The 19757-nt window shown below is 38.3% G+C and overlaps 1 protein-coding gene across 1 annotated transcript in view; it reads left to right on the top strand.

Annotated features, from left to right (window-relative positions):
• Positions 1 to 19757, top strand: part of ALDH1A2 (aldehyde dehydrogenase 1 family member A2) — a 116301-nt gene that overhangs the window by 49604 nt on the left and 46940 nt on the right. Inside the window, exons 5-7 of the mRNA XM_069098148.1 lie at positions 9790 to 9851; positions 12447 to 12575; positions 12772 to 12885. Coding sequence (XP_068954249.1) covers positions 9790 to 9851; positions 12447 to 12575; positions 12772 to 12885 — 305 coding nt within the window. The remainder of the gene's footprint in view (positions 1 to 9789; positions 9852 to 12446; positions 12576 to 12771; positions 12886 to 19757) is intronic.

Raw genomic sequence — 19757 nt, 5'->3', positions numbered from 1 at the left:
TAGATAATAGAATTTTTTTTTTAGTCCTGTGCTTTGGGGCAAACGTCAGAATGTTTAAAAAAAAAAAAAAGTCCCAGACCCCTGGGAAGATGAAGTGAGAATCCTAACAAGTACCGTCAAAAGTATTAGCACCTTTTTAATGCCAACTTTAAGTTATGGTGTTTGTGTTGGCATTTCGAATGTTTGTCATTACAGCTGTAAAGTTTTCACTGCAGTCTGTTTAGTATCAGAAGGCATAAGACCTTTCTGAAATGGGGGGGGGGAGTAGGAGGGTGTGGCAAGGAATATTTAATAGTTCTTACTTAGCAATCTAGGGTGTCTAAGTGGACAGTCTTGGAGTCATCAAAACAAGGCCTCCAGTTCCAGGCAGATGGTTCTTTGCTTGGATCGAAGAATTGGGCCTTTCCCCATAACCTTAGAAAGACAGGCAACTCATACCCTGAGAACGAACCAGGGTACTCATAAAATCCTGCAATGTGATGAGCTTGTAATGGGGTAATATAAGTAAATATCAATTACTGTTAATTGCCTGATTAAGAGAATATGAGGCTCAGTGGTGACATCAGCCTGTGTGGCATGTTATAAAGGGAATCTGCTGGCATTGGTAAAAGACCTGATAAGGTTGTGAATTCTCCCTTTTTTGATACAGTCAGAGCATCAGAACCTGGAGGTTCATGGGAGACAACATAACAGTATGCTGTCATATTTCTGTAATATTATATAATGATAATATTGTGTCTTTATTAACATTTAATTAACTAAATTATTTGCTATAATGTAATGATATTAACATTATGTAATTTCTGGAATATTTTATCTGAATTTTTCCATTTTCTAGTTTATTCTATAACTAACTGAGTCATGACAAATTTTTGACTCATCTCTTTTTTTAATCTGGAGGTCAGCAAACTTTGTCCGACTTTATTTTAAAAACATTGACCTTATTCTTAGCTCCCAGGCAGTAGTTTAGCAGATAATGAGATGGATTTGACCCCCAGGCATAGGTAATGACTAATACTTAATGAGTGAAAGGATGTAGTGAAACCCAGAAAAACCAGGTTTCTAAAACACCTTCATTCTCCATTTTACTCTCTAGCCCCATCCATAGTCATTTCCAGATCGTTTTCTTGCCCTTTAAAGCAAGTTTTATGGGTATGTTTTGTTTATTCATTATAAACATTTACAGATTACGCTCACTTCTTTAGAGGTCTCTTGTAACCGAGTACAACAGTTAATTAAAACTAATAACAGTGACTTCATCTGAAAGGGCATGCAGCATTTCACATCTGTAATGACCTCTACCTCTCTAATTAAAAACAATTTTAAAAAATCTATTTTCTTTCCCTCCCAACCCCTGCCCCATTGTGAGAAAAAAAGAAATGAAAATTAATTTCTTGTAACAATTGGTAGAGGAAATTCCCTCCTTTTCCAGCACCTATTCAAATGGACACCTATGCTCAGTAACTGGAACTTTTAAATTTGCTGGGGCACTGAAGGATTTGATCATTTATTCAGATTCACACAGTCAGGATGTGCCAAAGTTGTCATTTGAAACATGCCTTTCAAACTCTGAGGCCAGCTCTTTACAAATATACCATGTTTGGTGCAGTAGAGAGAGAGCTAGGCTTGGAGTCAGAAAGACCTGAGTTCAAATCTGGCCTCAGATATTAACTAGCAGCCTGACCTTAAGCAAATCACTGAAGTTCTTTTTTTTTTGCTTCAATTTTCTTGACCATAAAATGGGGATAGGGAGCAGCTAAGTGACTCTGTGGATAGAGTGCTAGACCTGGAGTCAAGACCTGAGTTCAAATCAGGCCTCAGGTACTGATTAGCTGTATGACCCTGGGCAAGTCACTTAACTCTGCCTTACTTCACTGGAGAAGGAAATGGCAAACCACTCCAGTATCTTTGACAAGAAAACCCCTTGGACAATATGGTCTACAGGGTTGTGAAGAGTCGAACACAATCGAACAACAGTAACAAATAGCACCTACCTTTCAGGGTTGTTGTGAGAAACAAATCAAAAGAAATAACATTTTTAAAGTGCTTAGCACAGTACCTGACACATAGTAGGTGCTATATAAATGCTAGCTACCATTATTGTTGTTACTATTACTACTACTACTACTACTACTACTACTACTGCTACTACTGCTACTACTGCTATTACTGCTATTAGTACTACTACTACTGCTACTGCTACCACTACCACTACCATCATCACTTCGTACCAAACAGGATGACACAGGAAGGCTTTTGGGTGAAAGGAGAGGCATTTCATCTCTTGGGAATGCAACCATGCATCCTTGACCCCATGCTGACTTGACTGTGCAATAATGCCTCAATTTATGTAGTAAACGTATTCCTTGAGAACCCCAAATTAATTGTTTTTTATAAGTAAAATCATGCTTAAAAGGTTCTTTCTACTTAAATTAACCTTGGAACCCATTGATACTTATGTAAAGTAATAACCACCTAAGTTACTTTCCATAAATCTAGATTTTTTTACTTTGTCCATTTTATTTAAAGTGAAGAAAACAGGTATTATGAATCACATTTAATTTAATATCTTATTAAGACAAATTAATTAAAACCTGGACAAAATTAGGTTCTAATCAAAGTGATGCGGCAGCTTTTATTTTACTAATATTTTACAACATAAAGAAACTTTTATGATCAGCCCATTTATTATTACCAGATCCATTAACATTTGCTAATTAGCTTTCCATATGTGCTCAATGTTGCAATTTCAGTTACATCTTATGATAGCACTTACCTATTTTGCTGAATTTCTCATTAGTTTTCTCTATGTTTTAGGTAATAGGTAGACAGCAGAGAGGGGGAGAGAGATAGACACACAGAGACAGAGACAGGGAAAGAGAGAGGGGAAAAAGGGAGGAAGAGCCAGCCAGACAAATGGCAATCCACTCCATTTGAGAGAGAGAGAGAGAGACAGACAGACAGACAGACAGACAGACAGACAGACAGACAGAGAGAGACAGAGAGAAGATCAGGGGATACAAATATAAAGAAAAAGACAGTCCCTGCCCTCAGGCAGTTTGCATTTTTATAGGAAAAGATGGCATAAAGGGGAGTTGGGGGCGGGTAGAAGGATATATCTATAGAGACTTCTAGTAGAGATGGCCAGGAAGTTCTGTGGAGACTCGGATCTGGGCAAGATAAGGTCAAAGTTGCCCCATCAAAGTCCAAAATGGTTCTAGGGGGTAAAGGCCAATTTTCTATTGGGAAGGGATTAGAGATGTTGACCTGGTTATTTTGATTCCTTTGTCATTACCTAGGAATACATAGATGTGTGGACTCTATGGGCTCATACTAGACATCTTGGTGAAAAAAAGGAAAAAAAATCAGATAGTTATCTGGATTTTTCTAATAAACTAATATCAAGAAGCCAGGTAATTTAGAAGAAAGTGGGAAATGACTAGGATATTTGTTACAGTAATCCCACTTGATCTGCATCGGTTTTTAAGCTAATTTTTTCTATGGCTCACTGTGAGCAGTATGTCAGCACTGATCAATGACTTCACATCATATCACTGTGTACCCAGGGGATATGACTTAACCTCTACATAAAATAGCCAGTATCATTTAGGGCTAGACAGAATCTGTTACACATCTCTTAGTACAACCCTCTCATTTTTCAAATTGAGAAGCTGTGACCCATAAAAGGTAATTGACTACTGCCAGGTCACATAGAGAATAGTCAGTATCAGAGACAGGATTTGAATCCAGGTCCTCTGACTCAGAATTCATTGTTTTTTCCAGTTGTTGTGGCACTATTCTTTGATTCATGGCATAATGAGACATTTTACATGAAACAGATGGTTATTTCCCCCTAGGATACACTTAGACATAAACATATCTGCTTTGTAAGGAAAACCATATTTAAGATTTATTGTTGTTGTTTGTTTTGAGTCAGTTTTAAATAGAACCACTTTTAAAGGGTACTCATCACTAAAAACTTGATGATAGAGGAATGCTTTGTTCTGTGCATTTTATCAATGGGAAAAGAGACTAAATAGAAAAGTCAGAAATGTTATTAAAGAATTGTATAGTAGTTCCAGTGTTGATGCCTCACCTTTATTATTTTAGCCTTCTGAGCCAAGATTTCATCCTGGCCAAAAACAGATGCTATCTGGAAGGTTCTCTCTGTATCGCTGGTAAATGCAAATTGAGCCTGCTGAGTCATGGAACTGGGTCTGTATAGTCCAGGGTTTTATAGAGGCATGACGCTATCAGGCCTTAAACTGTGGCTCTGAACTCCAGTGGGGGAGGTGGGGGAGAGTTTTATCTAAGCTATGAACTTAGAGCAAGAATAACAATATCTTTTCTGTTTCTCTTGTCATCTAGAAATAGTTATCAAATATTACAAGTAAAAGATGGAAGAAAATTACTAGGCATTGTTTTGCCTTCCCCATCATAGGAGGCTTTAGATATCCTATGGGGCTCTGTGACATAGCCAGGAGCATTTAGCCTAGATCAGGGTTCTTAACCTCGGGTTCACGAACTTAAAAAAATTGGTAACTATTTCAATATAATTGATTTCCTTTGTGATCTCATGCATTTTATTTTACATATTTAAAACATTATTCTGATTATCTTTTCCTGATCCTCTCTAAATATCTCACATAGCATTCTATTCTAAAATGCTCTGTGTTATGATTGACTTAGCCCCCTACTAGATTATAAAATCCTTAAGGGCAGAAACTTTGTCTTATCTAAGCCTCTTATGTAATAGACTTCATCAGATTGTCAAAACCGTCTGTTAACAACAACAACAAAAATGATTAAGAACCTTTGTGTTGGAATGTGGGGAGAAGAACCCATGGCTACCAAGAGAGGAATAGACTGTATACCACTATGCAAGCTTTCCCATAAAGCTAAGAGACTTGGGTTTGCATGGGGCTGTAGGTGATTTTGATCTGCTCAACATCAGTGGTGCTTTTATGCTTTGCATAAAGTGCTTTGTCTTCTTTATCCATGGGATAAGGATTAAAGCAATCAAATTTAACTTTACTGGTATTTAATATCATAAGGAAACTTTTAAGATCAGGACATTCATTATTACCAGATCCATTAAAATTTACTAATAGCTGTCCATGTGTGCTCAATGTTACAACTTCAGCATTATCTTCTGATGACACATTTATTTTGGTGAACTTCTCATCCATTTTCTCTGTGTTTCAGGTGGTAAATAGACTAGGAAAAAAGTATTTAAGTACACCTTAATAAATGTTCTTTAATAAAAGTACTACCATTATGAAAGCAGATACCAAAAGCCAGTCCCTTCATTAGCCCTATCCCTGTACCCAGAAAATCTTCACTTAAGTTTCTGTCTGTTGCTTTCCAACTTGTTCTTTGAATTCAAACCCACCCTTTAATTTACTGTCTGTGTGTTGGCAGGCAATTCACTTAACCCTTCTAGGTTTTAGTTTTTTTATCTTTAAAATAAGGAGAATGGATCAGATGACATCTGGGGCCCCTAGCTCTAAATCTATGATCTTATTGTCTTTCCCTGGTCCTCACAATACATCTCACTTAGCATTCTGTTCTAAAATTCTCTGATGTGATCTTTGTGGTTGTTCAGTCATGTCTGACTCTTTGTGAGCCCATGCTAGGCCCTTCTGTCCTTTGCTATCTCTTGAAGTTTGTCCATGTTCAAGATGTGCTCACCTGTATTATTATTTACCTTAGCGCCCTACTAGATTATAAGCTCCTTGAGGGCAGAAACTTTGTCTTATCTAGGTTTCTTATCTAAATTTTGTATCTTACCTATCCCACCCCCAACAATGATTTGTAGGTATTAGGTGCATTTAACAAATAATCTTAGTCACCTAGATTCCTTTGTTCCCCTAGCTAGCAAACTCTTGAGAACTTGAATGGGATGCTAGTTTCTTTAGGAGGTCTCTGGGTCACCTACGTTCCTCAGAGAAGAAATAATTCCCAATTTATATTAGTGTCCCAGGTCAAGACTACCAGTGAACGCTAGATCCATTGCAACTCTAAAATCTAACTGGCAGTCCTGACCTGTGGTTTACCAACTGGTCTTCCTGGTTATAGATGGGCAGTAAATAGTCTCCTATGGCTTTGAAAGAATTAAGGTATTTTCTATTTATTATCTAGGAAAAGCTAAGACACAGGGAGGACCATGTTGTATTCTATTGCTGATGGATATCTTTGCCTGTTTGTAAGAAATGTGAACAGTATATCCAAGAAAGTTTTAAGTGTTTCTGATACCAAGGCGTCCCCTGGGAAACCATTCTTCAAGCTAACTCACATTCTTGAGAGCTTAGCTTTTTAAATGTTTGTCTAAACTTTCCTTTGTCCCCTTTTCTATTCATTAGCCTCATTTCTTTCTTCTTGAAATGTCCTTCCCCTCTTCCCCTCCCCCTACATTCTTCCTCCATGCCATGTTCCTTTGCAGGCCATCTTAGATATTATACACTAATTCCATCCTTCCACTCCTTAGTCTAAATAAGATACTTGGTTCTTTGGGGTTTCATTAGGAATGAGTACTGCACACAGATGGGGATTACAACATTTCTTATATTTGTTTGCTAACTTCATTTGGTTGCTCACCAATGTCTTTTATTTTCTGATGATTCTAGATTTGAAGATTTGGGATTTCTTAGGAAATCCCAATAGTAATTCCAATTCTCTAAAATTTGGTCTCCTTTCTAAAAAATGGCAAAGGGCAAGTCTTTTATTTTTCTATTTAACTGTTTGTAAAAGACATTAAAGAAGATTGACTACTTGTTTTTGGTGTTTGGGGATGGGACCTGTAATTTTATTGGTATAGAGAAGTCTCATTGAGAAAACTACCTCTACTAATGTAGACTGGCAACTATCTTGTGACCTTCAGTCTTAAAAATTTACCTAGGACATTGAAAGGTTAAGTGATTTGCCCAGGGAAAGCCAGTATGTGGTAGATGTGAGATCTGAACCCAGATCTTGGCTTCCAGACCTGCTCTCTATCCATTATACCATGGTTGCCTCTGTATTGCTTGATAATATGAACAAATTTGTTTGATTATGTTTTTTCCTCTAGAAGGCTAGTCATCCCTAAGATGTTTGGCCATGTCTAAACCAAACCAAAACAATCAGTCAATTCAATTTAAAAAAAAAACAGTCATTTTTGGGTCTGGATTTGTTTATTTTGGTAACTGGTTGATTGAATTTTTTATTTTTCAGTTTGTTTTGACATACAAAAAATCCCCCAAAGTAACTTTCTCCTCTTATTTCCATTATTTTTGACCATCAGTGTGAATAATGTACAATCAACCTGAACAATTTGGATCAAATACATTTCCTTTTTCTCAGTAGAAAGATGTTGGAAGGTTTTTTATTTTAGTGTGGTTTGGATTTTGAGAGGCTACATAATCTGGATAATTATGTCAGTTTCTTGTTTACTTTGGCTAAGCTCTTTCTTCCTTCTTGCCTTCCTTTCCTTCTTTCTTTCATTCTTTCTTTCCTTCTTTTTCTTTCTTCCTTCTTTCCTTTCTTTCCTTCCTTCCTTCTTTCCTTCCTTCCTTCCTTCCTTCCTTCCTTCCTTCCTTCCTTCCTTCCTTCCTTCCTTCCTTCCTTCCTTCTTTCTTTCTTTCTTTCTTTCTTTCTTTCCTTCCTTCTTTCTTTCATTCTTTCTTTCCTTCTTTCCTTTCCTTCCTTCCTTCCTTCCTTCCTTCCTTCCTTCCTTCCTTCTTTCTTTCTTTCTTTCTTTCATTCTTTCTTTCCTTCTCTTTCTTCCTTCTTTCCTTTCCTTCCTTCCTTCTTTCTTTCCTTTTCTTTCTTCCTTCTTTCCTTTCCTTCCTTCCTTCCTTCCTTTCTTCTTTCTTTCTTTCTTTCATTCTTTCTTTCCTTTTCTTTCTTCCTTCTTTCTTTCTTTCATTCTTTTTTTCCTTCTCTTTCTTCCTTCTTTCTTTCATTCTTTCTTTCCTTCTCTTTCTTCCTTCTTTCCTTTCCTTCCTTCCTTTCTTCCTTCCTTCCTTCCTTCCTTCCTTTCTTTCTTTCTTTCTTTCTTTCTTTCTTTCTTTCTTTCTTTCTTTCTTCATAATTATTTCCTCCTAGTAAAACCACCTAGAGGAGGCATCCTCTACACCCACTTGTTCCCAGGAAAACAAAAAGAGAGGAAGGAGGAGGAATAGCACAGCTCATTTACTTAGTTGACCTACAGTAGAAAGACAAGCACTGAGCTCTTTGACATTATATTATAGATTTAGAACTGAATGGGAGCTTAGATGTAAATTTAAAGATGAGGACACTGAGACTCAGGTTAAGTGATGTCCATGGTCTCTAAGGTAACAACTAACAGAAACAAAATTTGAACACAAACCCTCTGATTTCTTCTTCTGAAGAAGAATTTCCTCTGGAAATTGGGGTGACTTGCTCAGGGTCCCAGTTACTAAGTGTCTGAGGTTGGGTTTGAACTCAGGTCCTCCTCATTCCAAGGCCAGCGTTCATCAGTGTTGCAATTTTATGCACCCTCAAAATGACTCTCTTCCTTTTCTAAGATCCATTGAGTTCATTTTCAGGTTTTCCTTGAATTGGGTTATTGGTAACATGACGAAGAATATATTTTTATTTTTGCCCTCATACCTTTCCAGTGGCTGCTATTTTAAGTATATGAGAATATTTGTTATTCAGTCACTTCAGTCATGTCTGACTCTTTGGGATCCCATTTAGGGTTTTCTTAGCCAAGATACTGGAGTGGTTTGCCATTACCTTCTGCAGATTTTACAGATGAACAAACTGAAGCAAATGGGTTAAATGACTTGCCCAGGGTCACACAGTTAGTAGATGTCTGAGGTCAGATTTGAATTCATGAAGATGGGTCTTTCTGATTCCAAGCCCAGTGCTCTATCTACTGTGCCACCTAGCTGCCCTAAATTAAAGCATTAGGTACTCTTTTATTGTGGATTTTGTGATAGGATCATCGATTTTAAATTGTAAGGTATCTCAGAAATTATCCAGTCTAAACTCCTCATTTTACAGATGAGGAAATTGAGACTCAGAAAAGAGTAGTGATTTGCCTAAGGTCACACAGGTAGGCAGATTTGCATCTGTCACATATGGAGGAAAGGTTTCACAGTGTTTACAGAACTAGGCCTGCTGCCAGGAAGATCTGGTCTCAAGTTCTGTCTCTGACATATTGATTGTGTGATTGGTAACTCACTAATCTATTTAATGCTCTTGGAGATTCTTTAATACTAAGATGCAGATAAATAGTCACAGTACTTGCCTTGACAGAAGGAATTTTCTCTCACCTGAGAGTGCCCTATCCCAATAAAATCCCAGGTCCCCTTTCTGACCACACAGAAGGGAGAGCTAGGATTTCGACCCAGATCCTCCCAACTCCAAACCCAATATGCTTTCCACTGTAGCATGCTACCTTCCTTATAGGAACCCAGTTTCTGGATTTTAATTATTTTAATTTTTAATTATTTTAAATTTTATGACACTCCAATTTTACTGTTGTTTTTTTTCCCCTAGCGTGTAGCTTTTCTTTTTTTTTAAAGAATCATGTTCATGATTGTTGTAAGATGTGGTCACTCATGTCCTCCATTTATGCCTTTACTGTCTTCCTTTTGTTTTTGCATTTGGCTATCTTGTAACCATTGCTCTTGCAAGAACTTCCAGGAATGGCTTGGTGTGGACATTTCATCTCTCTCCCTGTTTCTGGCTGCTACCCAGCTTCCCCTACTGTTTTTCTGTATTGTGGGCTTGGTTCTTTAAGATCAAACTCTTCTAAAGAGTGACCATGCTCATTTGTTTCAGATGGAGATTATTTCACATTTACAAGACATGAACCCATTGGAGTGTGTGGACAGATCATCCCGGTGAGTGTATCTCCTCCTCACGCCTCGTATTTATTTTCATTTGAACTGAGTTCTCTTTAAAGACACATAAAACATGGACCTCAGCAATGTGTGTTTTCCATTACAGAGGAGAAAAAAAGGGCTGAGATCATGTTGTTGACATATCTTTAACAGCCTCCCTGCAAATGCTTATTTGAACAGGTTAATAGGGTTTCAGCTCTGTTACCAGGAGTTGAGTTCTCAAGTCATGGAATTCTCATGATTAAAACAAGCAAAGTGAGACACAGAGTATTAATAACCTGCCCCTGGTTATGGATGCCCAGGCAGCTTATGGAAAATGAATGCTTTGCAATGGTTGCTTATTTATTTTTTAGAACTCTGACTCACCGTCTTTCCAGGCAGATTATATTATTTTATATGGAATTTTAATCCCATTCTTTCCCATTGTTTCTTTTCACAGGAATTTAGCTAGAAGACACTCCACAAGACACAGCAGCGCAATTAACGTCATGGACATAATTGAAACCATGCCGGGCTGTTGTGTGTCTTTTAAAGGGAAATCAGTGTAGTTCTTTAGTGTTTGGGTTGGCCCATTAAACATTGTCCTATCTCTCTCTCTCTCTCTCTCTCTCTCTCTCTCTCTCTCTCTTCCCCATACACACCCTTGGCACAGCCTAGGACATCACTGAATAATCTATCTTTTAAAAGTACTGGCTAATAGTTTCTGGCAGTGATTTCAAGGGGAGTCTCAAATGAAATGATTACACTATGGTGTAAGAAGTTTTCCTTTACAAACCATAGGGGAGCAGATTGAAATATTCACTGATTTGAGGGGAAAGGGCAATTGTTTTGATTTCCAAAGTCCTTTGGGATTTTAAAAGTAGAAAGGGGCATTAAAGACCAACTAATCTAATTCCCACATTTTACAGCTGAGGAAATTGAGGTTCTGGAAGGTAAATGACTTAGCTGAGGTAACGGCAGTTAAGTTAGAGGCAGCTTCTCTGACGCCAAATCCAGTGATTTTTCCACCAGACCATACCACCTCTCTAGTTAGTCCCTGTGAAGAAGCAATTTAGAATGCTACACTTGGAATAAAGAAGACCTGAATTTAATTCCTACCTCTGACACTTACTAGCCAGTGACCCACGGCAAGTTACTTAATCTTTGCTTATTTAAGATAACTCCTTATGACTTAATTACTAAGCCCAAGGTGCTTGTAATCAGTGTTGGTGGAGAGAGTTCCCATATTGGGATTCTCCCTTCTTTGGATATAATTGATTATTTTTGTTCAGTGCTGGCTCCTTCCCTAAGTTTCTAACTGCTATTAAATTTGATATCTGAAAAAAAATAAGGAAGAACAGTTAGAATGAGGTTCTTCTGCTTTTACAGCACTTAGTGAAATCTTCCTAGACCACTACACAGTGATATAGAATCTGTCATCTGAACTGCAGAGACCAAACCTGCTCCTTCTGCCCTTTAATCCTCCCCCAAACTGTAGCTGTCCTTGATAGACCAAGTACTGTTCACCATACCACTCTAGCTCAAGTGCTGGACTCCAAGATTTATATACTGTGGATGGAATTAAAACATCACTGTGGGCTCTCAAGTTTATAAACAACTGTGGGGAAAAGAAATTGAGTGTTTGATGAAGGCAAGACACTTGTATATTTTTGCAAGCCTGCCAGGGCTAGGAAGAGGACTCCAAGGATGGCAGCTGAATAGCTTCAGACAGTCAGGGGCTGAAGTCTAGGTGACCAAGATTTCTGTTTTCTTTCTTAATGAAATTATCAATGACATCTGATACCACCAGGATACATGCCTGAGCTGATGACAGTATAATCTTAATGATCTTTTTAAAACAACTTAAACCAGTTTACCCATGTATGCATCTGTGTGCTTACTCATGGATTTCAATTTTCTCTATTTGCTTGGAGGTGGGGAGCAGGACCCAAATTTATAATGAAGTTGAAACAAGTATCTGTGACACACATTTGCTAATAAACAAAGTTACTTCTATAATCATTTCTGGGCACAGAGGGGAAAAAAAAAGATATGGCTTTGAAACAAATGTGTTGACTCAGCTATGATTCTCACCAGGAGCCCCTGCGGCTGGTCCTCATAAGCTGGAAAAGTTTGCAGTTTTCCCAAATCAAGTCTTCAACAAGCATTTATTAAGTGCCTACTACTTTCCAGGCACTGAGAATACAAAGAAAGTCAAAGACATAGTCCTTGCCCTCAAGAACTCAACATCTAAAGGGGAAAATGAAAACTCACTACCAGTAATGGGGGAGGGGGGAGAAGGGACCCTCTCAACCAAATGCTCACTGAAGCCAAAAGCCTGAGATTTCTCAACAAACAACAAATCCTGCATCATTTCGGGAGTGGGGTTGGTGGTGATTGCTAAGAGTGGTGGATCATTGAATAGAGAGAAGGGGAAGAATTTCAAGGTCAGCCCTACTCCATATTTAATAGGGGTGATTAAAAAATCCAAACACTCCTACTTTGTACTGGACAAGATTTATGATGAGAAATCTGAGAAGTCATGATTTGAAAACAAAGTGGTTTTTCCATCTACCAGTCTTGAGGTTTTGGGTTTTTTTCTTTTCCCTCTCTCAGTGGAACTTTCCCTTGCTGATGTTTGCCTGGAAAATCGCTCCAGCTCTGTGCTGTGGCAATACAGTAGTCATTAAGCCTGCGGAACAAACACCTCTCAGCGCTCTCTACATGGGAGCCCTCATCAAGGAGGTAAGAGAAACTGGTATTGAGACTGGCTCTTCCAAGGGGCTACTAGAGCCCATTGGGGATGGGGAACCTGTGGCCTTGAGGTCATATATAGCCCTTTGGCCCCTTTGGGTTTCACTTGAGGACCTAGAGGGCCTAGATTTTGTGTGAATTCAATCAACTTCCACAATGCACATTTCCTCCAATTGTATTTTGTCAGGCTGGCTTTCCACCAGGAGTTGTCAATATCTTGCCAGGATATGGGCCAACAGCGGGGGCAGCAATAGCTTCTCATGTTGGTATAGACAAGATTGCCTTCACCGGATCTACTGAGGTGAGTACCATGGAAAACACAGATCAAAAAACAGGCCTGCAGATGGGTACCAAGATATATGCTTAAGGCCTAGAACAGATTAGGTTCAACTAATTAGAAGCTAGACTTTGGAGCTGATCTTTGTAATACATGTTATCAATCCCACCTGGAAAATGGGGCTAAATCTAAGAGAGTGGAATTTAATAGGAAGAAAGGTAACACAATTGTTTTTTTAAAAAATCACTTTCATATGAGAGGAAAACCATAGCTATATATAATAGTTTGTTTGAAAAAGATCTTTGGAGGAAAAAATGAACTGGACAATGTTATTAGAAGAAGAAAGGAGGGGCAGCCAGGTAGCACAGCGAGTAAGAGCACTGGCTCCAGTGTCGGGATGACATGTGGATCGAATCCGGGCTCAGACACTTATTACCCACCCAGAAACACCTGGCTGTGTAACCTTGAGCAAGTTACTTAACCCCAATTGCTTAGGGGAGGCCAGGTGGCTCAGCGAGTAAGAGCACCGGCTCCAGTGTCGAGATGACCTGGGGATCAAATCTGGGCTCAGATACTTAGCACCACACCCAGAAATAACTGGCCGTGTAACCTTGAGCAAGTTACTTAACCCCAATTGCTTAAAAAAAAGAAGAAGAAAGGAGCTAAGAACCATTCCCCAAAAGGATAAATGGTCAAAGGGTATTAAGAGTCTCAAAAGAAGAATTAGAAGCTATTAACAGCCACGTAAAAGATTGCACTGAAGAGACATGAAAATTAAAACAACTTTCTAAAGAGAATTTGGAACTCAAACAATGTTTAAAAATGAATGTTAAAAATCAATCAATGGGGGAGACTAGGTGGCGCAGTGAGTAGAGCGCTGGCCCTGGAGTCAGGAGGACCTGAGTTCAGATCCGGCCTCAGACACTTAACACACACACACACACACACACACACACACACATACACACAAGCTAGCTGTGTGACCTTGGGCAAGTTACTTAACCCCAATTGCCCTCCAAAAAGAAAAAAAAACAATCAATCAATGAACAAATAAATAACAGGGGAAAAACAAAAAAGGGAAAAGATCTGAGAATATTAGTGGGCTGCAAGATCAATCTAAGTCAAAGTGTGAAATGGCAGCCAAGAAACTTAAAGCATAATTAGGTTATTCTGCAAGGAGCATAGCCTCCAGGAAGAAGAAAATGATGATCCTTCTGGACTTTGCCCTGATCAGACCAAATCTGGAATATTGTCTTTAGCTCTGGGGACCACAGTTTAAGAAGGCCATTGATAAGTTGAAGAACATCCAAGTGAGGGCAATCAGAAGGACCTCAAATTCATGGCATAATTGATTGGGTGAAGAAAACAAGATGCTTAGTTTAGTCTGGATAGAGAAGACTAGGGGGCAAGGCTGGGAGAGGGAATAGGACATAACTATCTTTAGGTCCTTGAAAGGTTGTTAGTAATGAATGAATGAAGCATTTATTAAGCACTTACCATATTTAAAACCCTTGGAGATACAAATAGAAAAGTAACACTGTACTTTCAAGAAATTTTAATTGGAAAGACAGCCAGGGTGTTGTGAGGCTCAAATGTGATCATGAATATGAAGCACTTTGCAAATCTTAAAGTGCTATACAAATGCCAGCTATTATTATTATTGTTATTGTTATTATTATTAGTCTCCAATCTGGTGATGATTTCATTTCCTGAGCCTTCTACATACCTACTGAGCTCAAGCAGTGTATAGAGCAATACAGGGATGTGCTGGTAAATGTTTAACAACTAGACCCTCTGGGGAAAAAATATGTGCACAAATTTTTTTAAAATAAATGTTTCTATTTTATTTTATTCTTCTAATTACATGTAAAACGTTTCTAATATTTAAAAAAAAAATTTGAGTTCCAAATTCTTTCCCTCCTTCCCTCCCCACTTTCGGAAAAGGCAAGCAATTGGATATAGATGATATATGTATAGTCATGGAAAACATATTTCCATATTAGTCGTGTTATGAAAGAAAACACAGTACAAAAACTCCCCGCAACAAAAATAAAGTAAAAAAAGCATGCTTCAATCTGTATTCAGACTCCCTCAGTTCTTCCTGTGGAGGTAGATAGCATTTTTTCATCATATATCCTTTGTAATTGTCTTAGATCATTGTATTGCTGGTAATAACTAAGTGATTCACATGCTATTACTGTGTAGGATGTTCTCTTGGTTCTGTTCACTTCACTTTGCATCAGTTCATATAAGTCTTCTCAGGTTTTTCTGAAACCATCCTGCTTGTCATTTCTTACACGTGTATAAGCTTTCAAGTTTGATATAAATTATTAATACTTTCCTAAATCAACAAAATAATAAATCAAGCTCTGATCTGCAGCAATTGCTTATTTCTGAGACACATGCTCATGATGAAAATTTTAAAGTGGGCTCTCAAGAGCCCATCCAAGATAACTGTAGTATACCCCTGGAGACAACACATATGAAAGGTTTCATCTACAAGTCAGATAGAAAAGTCTTATGGTCCTTAGTGTACAATAGCAAAGTAAATGATAATGTCTCTTATTCAATGGCATTTTCACTGCTCACATGGACTAGGACTTAGATTTGTTTAGTTTAGGTCTGAAGTACAGAACTTGAAGCAGTGGGTAGAAGTTGTAAAGAGGAAAATTGAGACTTCATGTAAGAAAAACTAATAGAGGCAGTGTAATGGATAAGCCTTGGACTTGAAGTTAGGAATTGATGATCTTGTTTCCAATCCAGTCTCAGTCACTTACTAGACATGTCTCCCTTGAGCAGACATTTAATGTCTCTAAGCCATAATTTTCCTTATCTTTGCATAAAAGTGAGGGGGTTAGAACTAGATGATCTAGAAAGTCTTTTCCATCTCTAAATCTATGCTCTTATGATGAAGTATATATATATATATGTATATATATACATATATATGTATATATATACATATTATATATATAGAATAAATATAAAAAGAATATGTACAAATAAATAAAAACAAATTAATCTGGGAAGGAGGAAACTTAACAGCTGTTGGGGGATCAGAGAAGACTTCATGTAGAAGGTGGTGCTTAATTTGCAGCTTAAAGGAAGAAAGGGACTCCAGGTGGCAGAGATAAGAGGAATGCTATTCCAGGCATAGAAGATGGTCAGTGCAAAGGCAATGAGGTGGGAGATGGGATGTCATGTGAGGAACAGAGAGAAGGTCACAGATTATGGGAGAAGATAAGAAAACAGACTCAAAGAAGTAGTGATTTATTTTGGTTCATGCAGCTTGCATTGGTAAAAGATATAACTCCCATGTCTTTTAAGTGCAAAATCACATTCTTCTAACCACACCTTGAAAATGGGGATCTGCTAAAGGTATTTGAGGAGCAGTGATTTATGAAAAATTGATGCTTCAAGAAGAGTAATGTGTCAGCGGTAGGATGAGGAGAGATTGATGGCCATTAATGGTGATTCACCCATACACCCAGAGTGACTCCAGGGAAACCCCAGGATTGCCCTGGGGCTATAGATTAATTATGCACTATTACTGTAGTTTAGGCATATGGTCAATCAATAAAGTATTTATTACCTGCTTATTATATGTAAAGCATGGTATTAATTTATAGGGATTAAAAAAAAGCAAAAACAATCCATTCCCTTAAAGAGCTCATATTGTAATGGGAGAAACAGCATGTATATTTATAGGCATATTCAGCGTACATACAAAGTAAATGGCAAGTAGCTTTAGAGAGGAAGACACTAACAACTGGAAGAACCAGGATGAGCCTCCTGCAGAAGGTGGTGTTTAAGCTGAGTCTTGCAGAAAGTCAGAGTTCTTAGAGGAGTAGATGAGAGAGAACATTTCACATGTGAGGGAGAGCCTGTGCACAGGCACAGGCACATGGAACAGGAAGGGCTGTGTGTGAGGCAACTAGTAAGTATGACTGATTATAGAGTGTGTGGAGGAGAGTAATTAGTAGAGACTAGACATATGGGAAGGGGCCTTATGAAGAGCTTTAAATGTCAGAGGAGTTTAGATTTGAGCTTAGAGTATGTATGGAACCATTTGAGTTTTTGAACCATTTGTGTGTATGTATGTATGACATGGTCAGAGCTGTGCTTTCAGAAGGGAATATGGGATGAGTAATTATATAATGCCTACTACTATACACTTTACAAATATTATCACATTTGATCCTTGTAACAACCCTGGGAGATAAGTGCTATTATAATCTACATTTCACAGTCAAGGAAACTGGGACAGACAGAGGTTAAGGGACTTGCCTAAGTATCTGAGGCTGGATTTGAACTCGGGTCTTCTTGACTCCAGCTCTAGCACTCTATCCACTATGCCACCTAGTTTCCTCAATGACTCTGGCAGCTGGATGGAGGATAAATCGTAGTGGGAAGAGATTAGAGGCAGGAAAAATAATTAGGAGGCTATTTCAGTTGTCTGGATAAGAGGTGATGAGGGGCTGAACTAGGGGAGTGTCTGTGTGAATGAAGAGGAGGTGACCTGTAGGAGTTGTGGAGAAAAAAAATAGAAGTATCTAGTAACTGATTGGATATGTGGAGTTAGGAGAGTGAGAGTGGAGAGTGAGTTAGGATGATGGTGGTAATGGAAATGTAAAGGAAGAGATGGATGTGAAAGACATTTTGATGGAAGAATTAGTAAGACTTAGTGGCTAACTTGGTGTTGTAAGGATTGGGTTAATGGGATTTGAATGGAAGGTCATTAATCACTCCACAGTTTTGAGCCTGGGAGACTGAAAGAATGATAACAGCAAGGACAGGCATAGAAATGTATTGATGGATGTTTGTATTTGGGGAAAAGGTGAGTTTGGTTTTTGGCTTATTTTGGTGGAGGTTATCAAGTAGGAAGTTTCAGATTTGTAACTGTTGCATATTAAGGTCTAGAGTTGTAAATTTGAGAATCATCTGAGGGGAGGAGAGAGTTGAAGCTATGAGAATAGATAGCATTTCCAAGGAAGATTGTAGTGGGAGAAAAATAGGACTGAGGTTTGAGCCTTTTCATAGCCATATTTAGAGAAGGAAAGGGGAAGGGAATTCACAACTAAGACAGAGAAGAAACAGTTAGAGCAGTAGAAGGAGAACCAGTTCAGTGTTAATTCACAGAAACTAGAGAAATACAGTTTCAAGGAAGGGGTGATTAATAGCATCAAATGCCAAATGTTTCAGAGAAGGAGTACTATTTTTTTTTTTTTTTTGCTTTTTGGAGGGCAATTGGGGTTAAGTAACTTGCCCAAGGCTACATGGCTAGTTTTTTTGTGTGTGGGTGTTAAGTGTCTGAGGCCACAACCAAACTCAGGTCCTCCTGACTCAGGGGCTGGGGCTTTACTCACTGCGCCCCCTAGCAAGCCCAGCAGTACTATTTTCTAACCTTTTAATCATCTTAAATAGTTTTCCTTAGCATTTTCAACATTTTTTTACATCTCACTTAAGTTGCATAGCCCCAAGTAACTTTCTTTGAGATAAGTGTGAAAAGGTTAAATGTTAATAAGATAGCTTAAGAAGGAATGTAGAATATAAGACTAAAATGCCATTGATAAGTAGCTAGTTCCAAATGTGTTTATAAACATTGAATTTTATGTCAGAAAACCCGTATTCAGAAACCCAGGTCTACTGTCTACCATCTGTGCGACAATGTGCAAATCACATTATGTCTCTCAACCTGTTTCCTCATTTGTAAAAAGAAAAGGTTAGATTAGATGCCCCCCCCCCTCCCGCCCCTTCCCGTAGTCCCTTCCAAGCTATCATCCCTTACAGAGCCTGTTACTGGGCTCTAGGAAGAGATTGCATCAGTCTAAGATTTGTAAATTTGAAAAAGTTTATTCGTAGGATCCTAGATTTGGAAACCATCTACCCCAACACCCTCCTTTTTATAGTTGAGGATATTGAGACACTGAGAGATCAAATGACTGATAAAGGGTCACATAATTGGCAAGTGACATAGATAGACTGAACTGAGGTCTTCTTTCAAAATCTAGCACTCTTTCCGTTTCATCCTAGCACCTCATACCTGGTGACCATCATAGGGAAAAAATAACAGTCACACAACTTGATTCGATCCATTTTGTAGTCAGATATGGGAGAAAGGAGATCAATCTCCATTTTCCATCTTTAATGTTACACATCTGCTTTGGAGGAATTGACATGGTAGTCCTTTGGGACCTAAAGGGTGGGGAAAATGGGAATAATGACCCCAGTTTGTACTTGGCTATTTACTATTTTCAAATAATCAATGAATACCACTGTTATTCAATTTTCTAGGTTATTTTCCATAACTGATGTTGAGATTGAAAAAATTTGATCAAACTTTTATTTGAATGTGAAATAAAGAGGTACCTTGTTACAGGGAAAACAGCACTGGGTCTGGAGTAAAGGGTCTAGGTCTAAATTCCACTTCTCCTTTTTATTACTTGTATGATTTTAGACAAGTCACTTAACCTCTCTAGGCCTCAGTTTCCTCATCTGTAAAATGAGTGGGTAGGACTAGATAGCTTCTGTAGTCCTTTCTAGCTCTAGATCCTATGATATGACCCAGAGTGTTAAGTTTCACAATTGTCTCTCCCAGACAAATAAATATGGTCTTTTGGGGCGGGGGGGAGGGAACTGAGGGGAAGGGACTGGGGATTCCAGACAGCTTTACTCTAAATAGGCATTTATATTCCAGAGCTATGGATTTTTTACTAACTCAATGTCTATCTTTAAAGGCCTCTGTAATAGGAAGTGCAAAAACCCTACAGAGATGAAAAAGCTAGCTCCAAGAACTTAAACCAAGAGCAGATGGGCCATTTTAATGCAGTGTTAGTGTAAGCTGTTCCATACTGTTTTTGATTTCCTATTACACTGAATGCTTGTTAGAGCGAGTC

The sequence above is a fragment of the Petaurus breviceps genome, unplaced genomic scaffold, assembly GCF_028583685.1.
Source record: "Petaurus breviceps papuanus isolate PSGF00001 unplaced genomic scaffold, PetGlider_PUasm1.0 37, whole genome shotgun sequence".
In the NCBI taxonomy this organism is placed as follows: Eukaryota; Metazoa; Chordata; class Mammalia; order Diprotodontia; family Petauridae; genus Petaurus; species Petaurus breviceps.
This window is presented reverse-complemented; position numbering and strand designations above follow the sequence as displayed.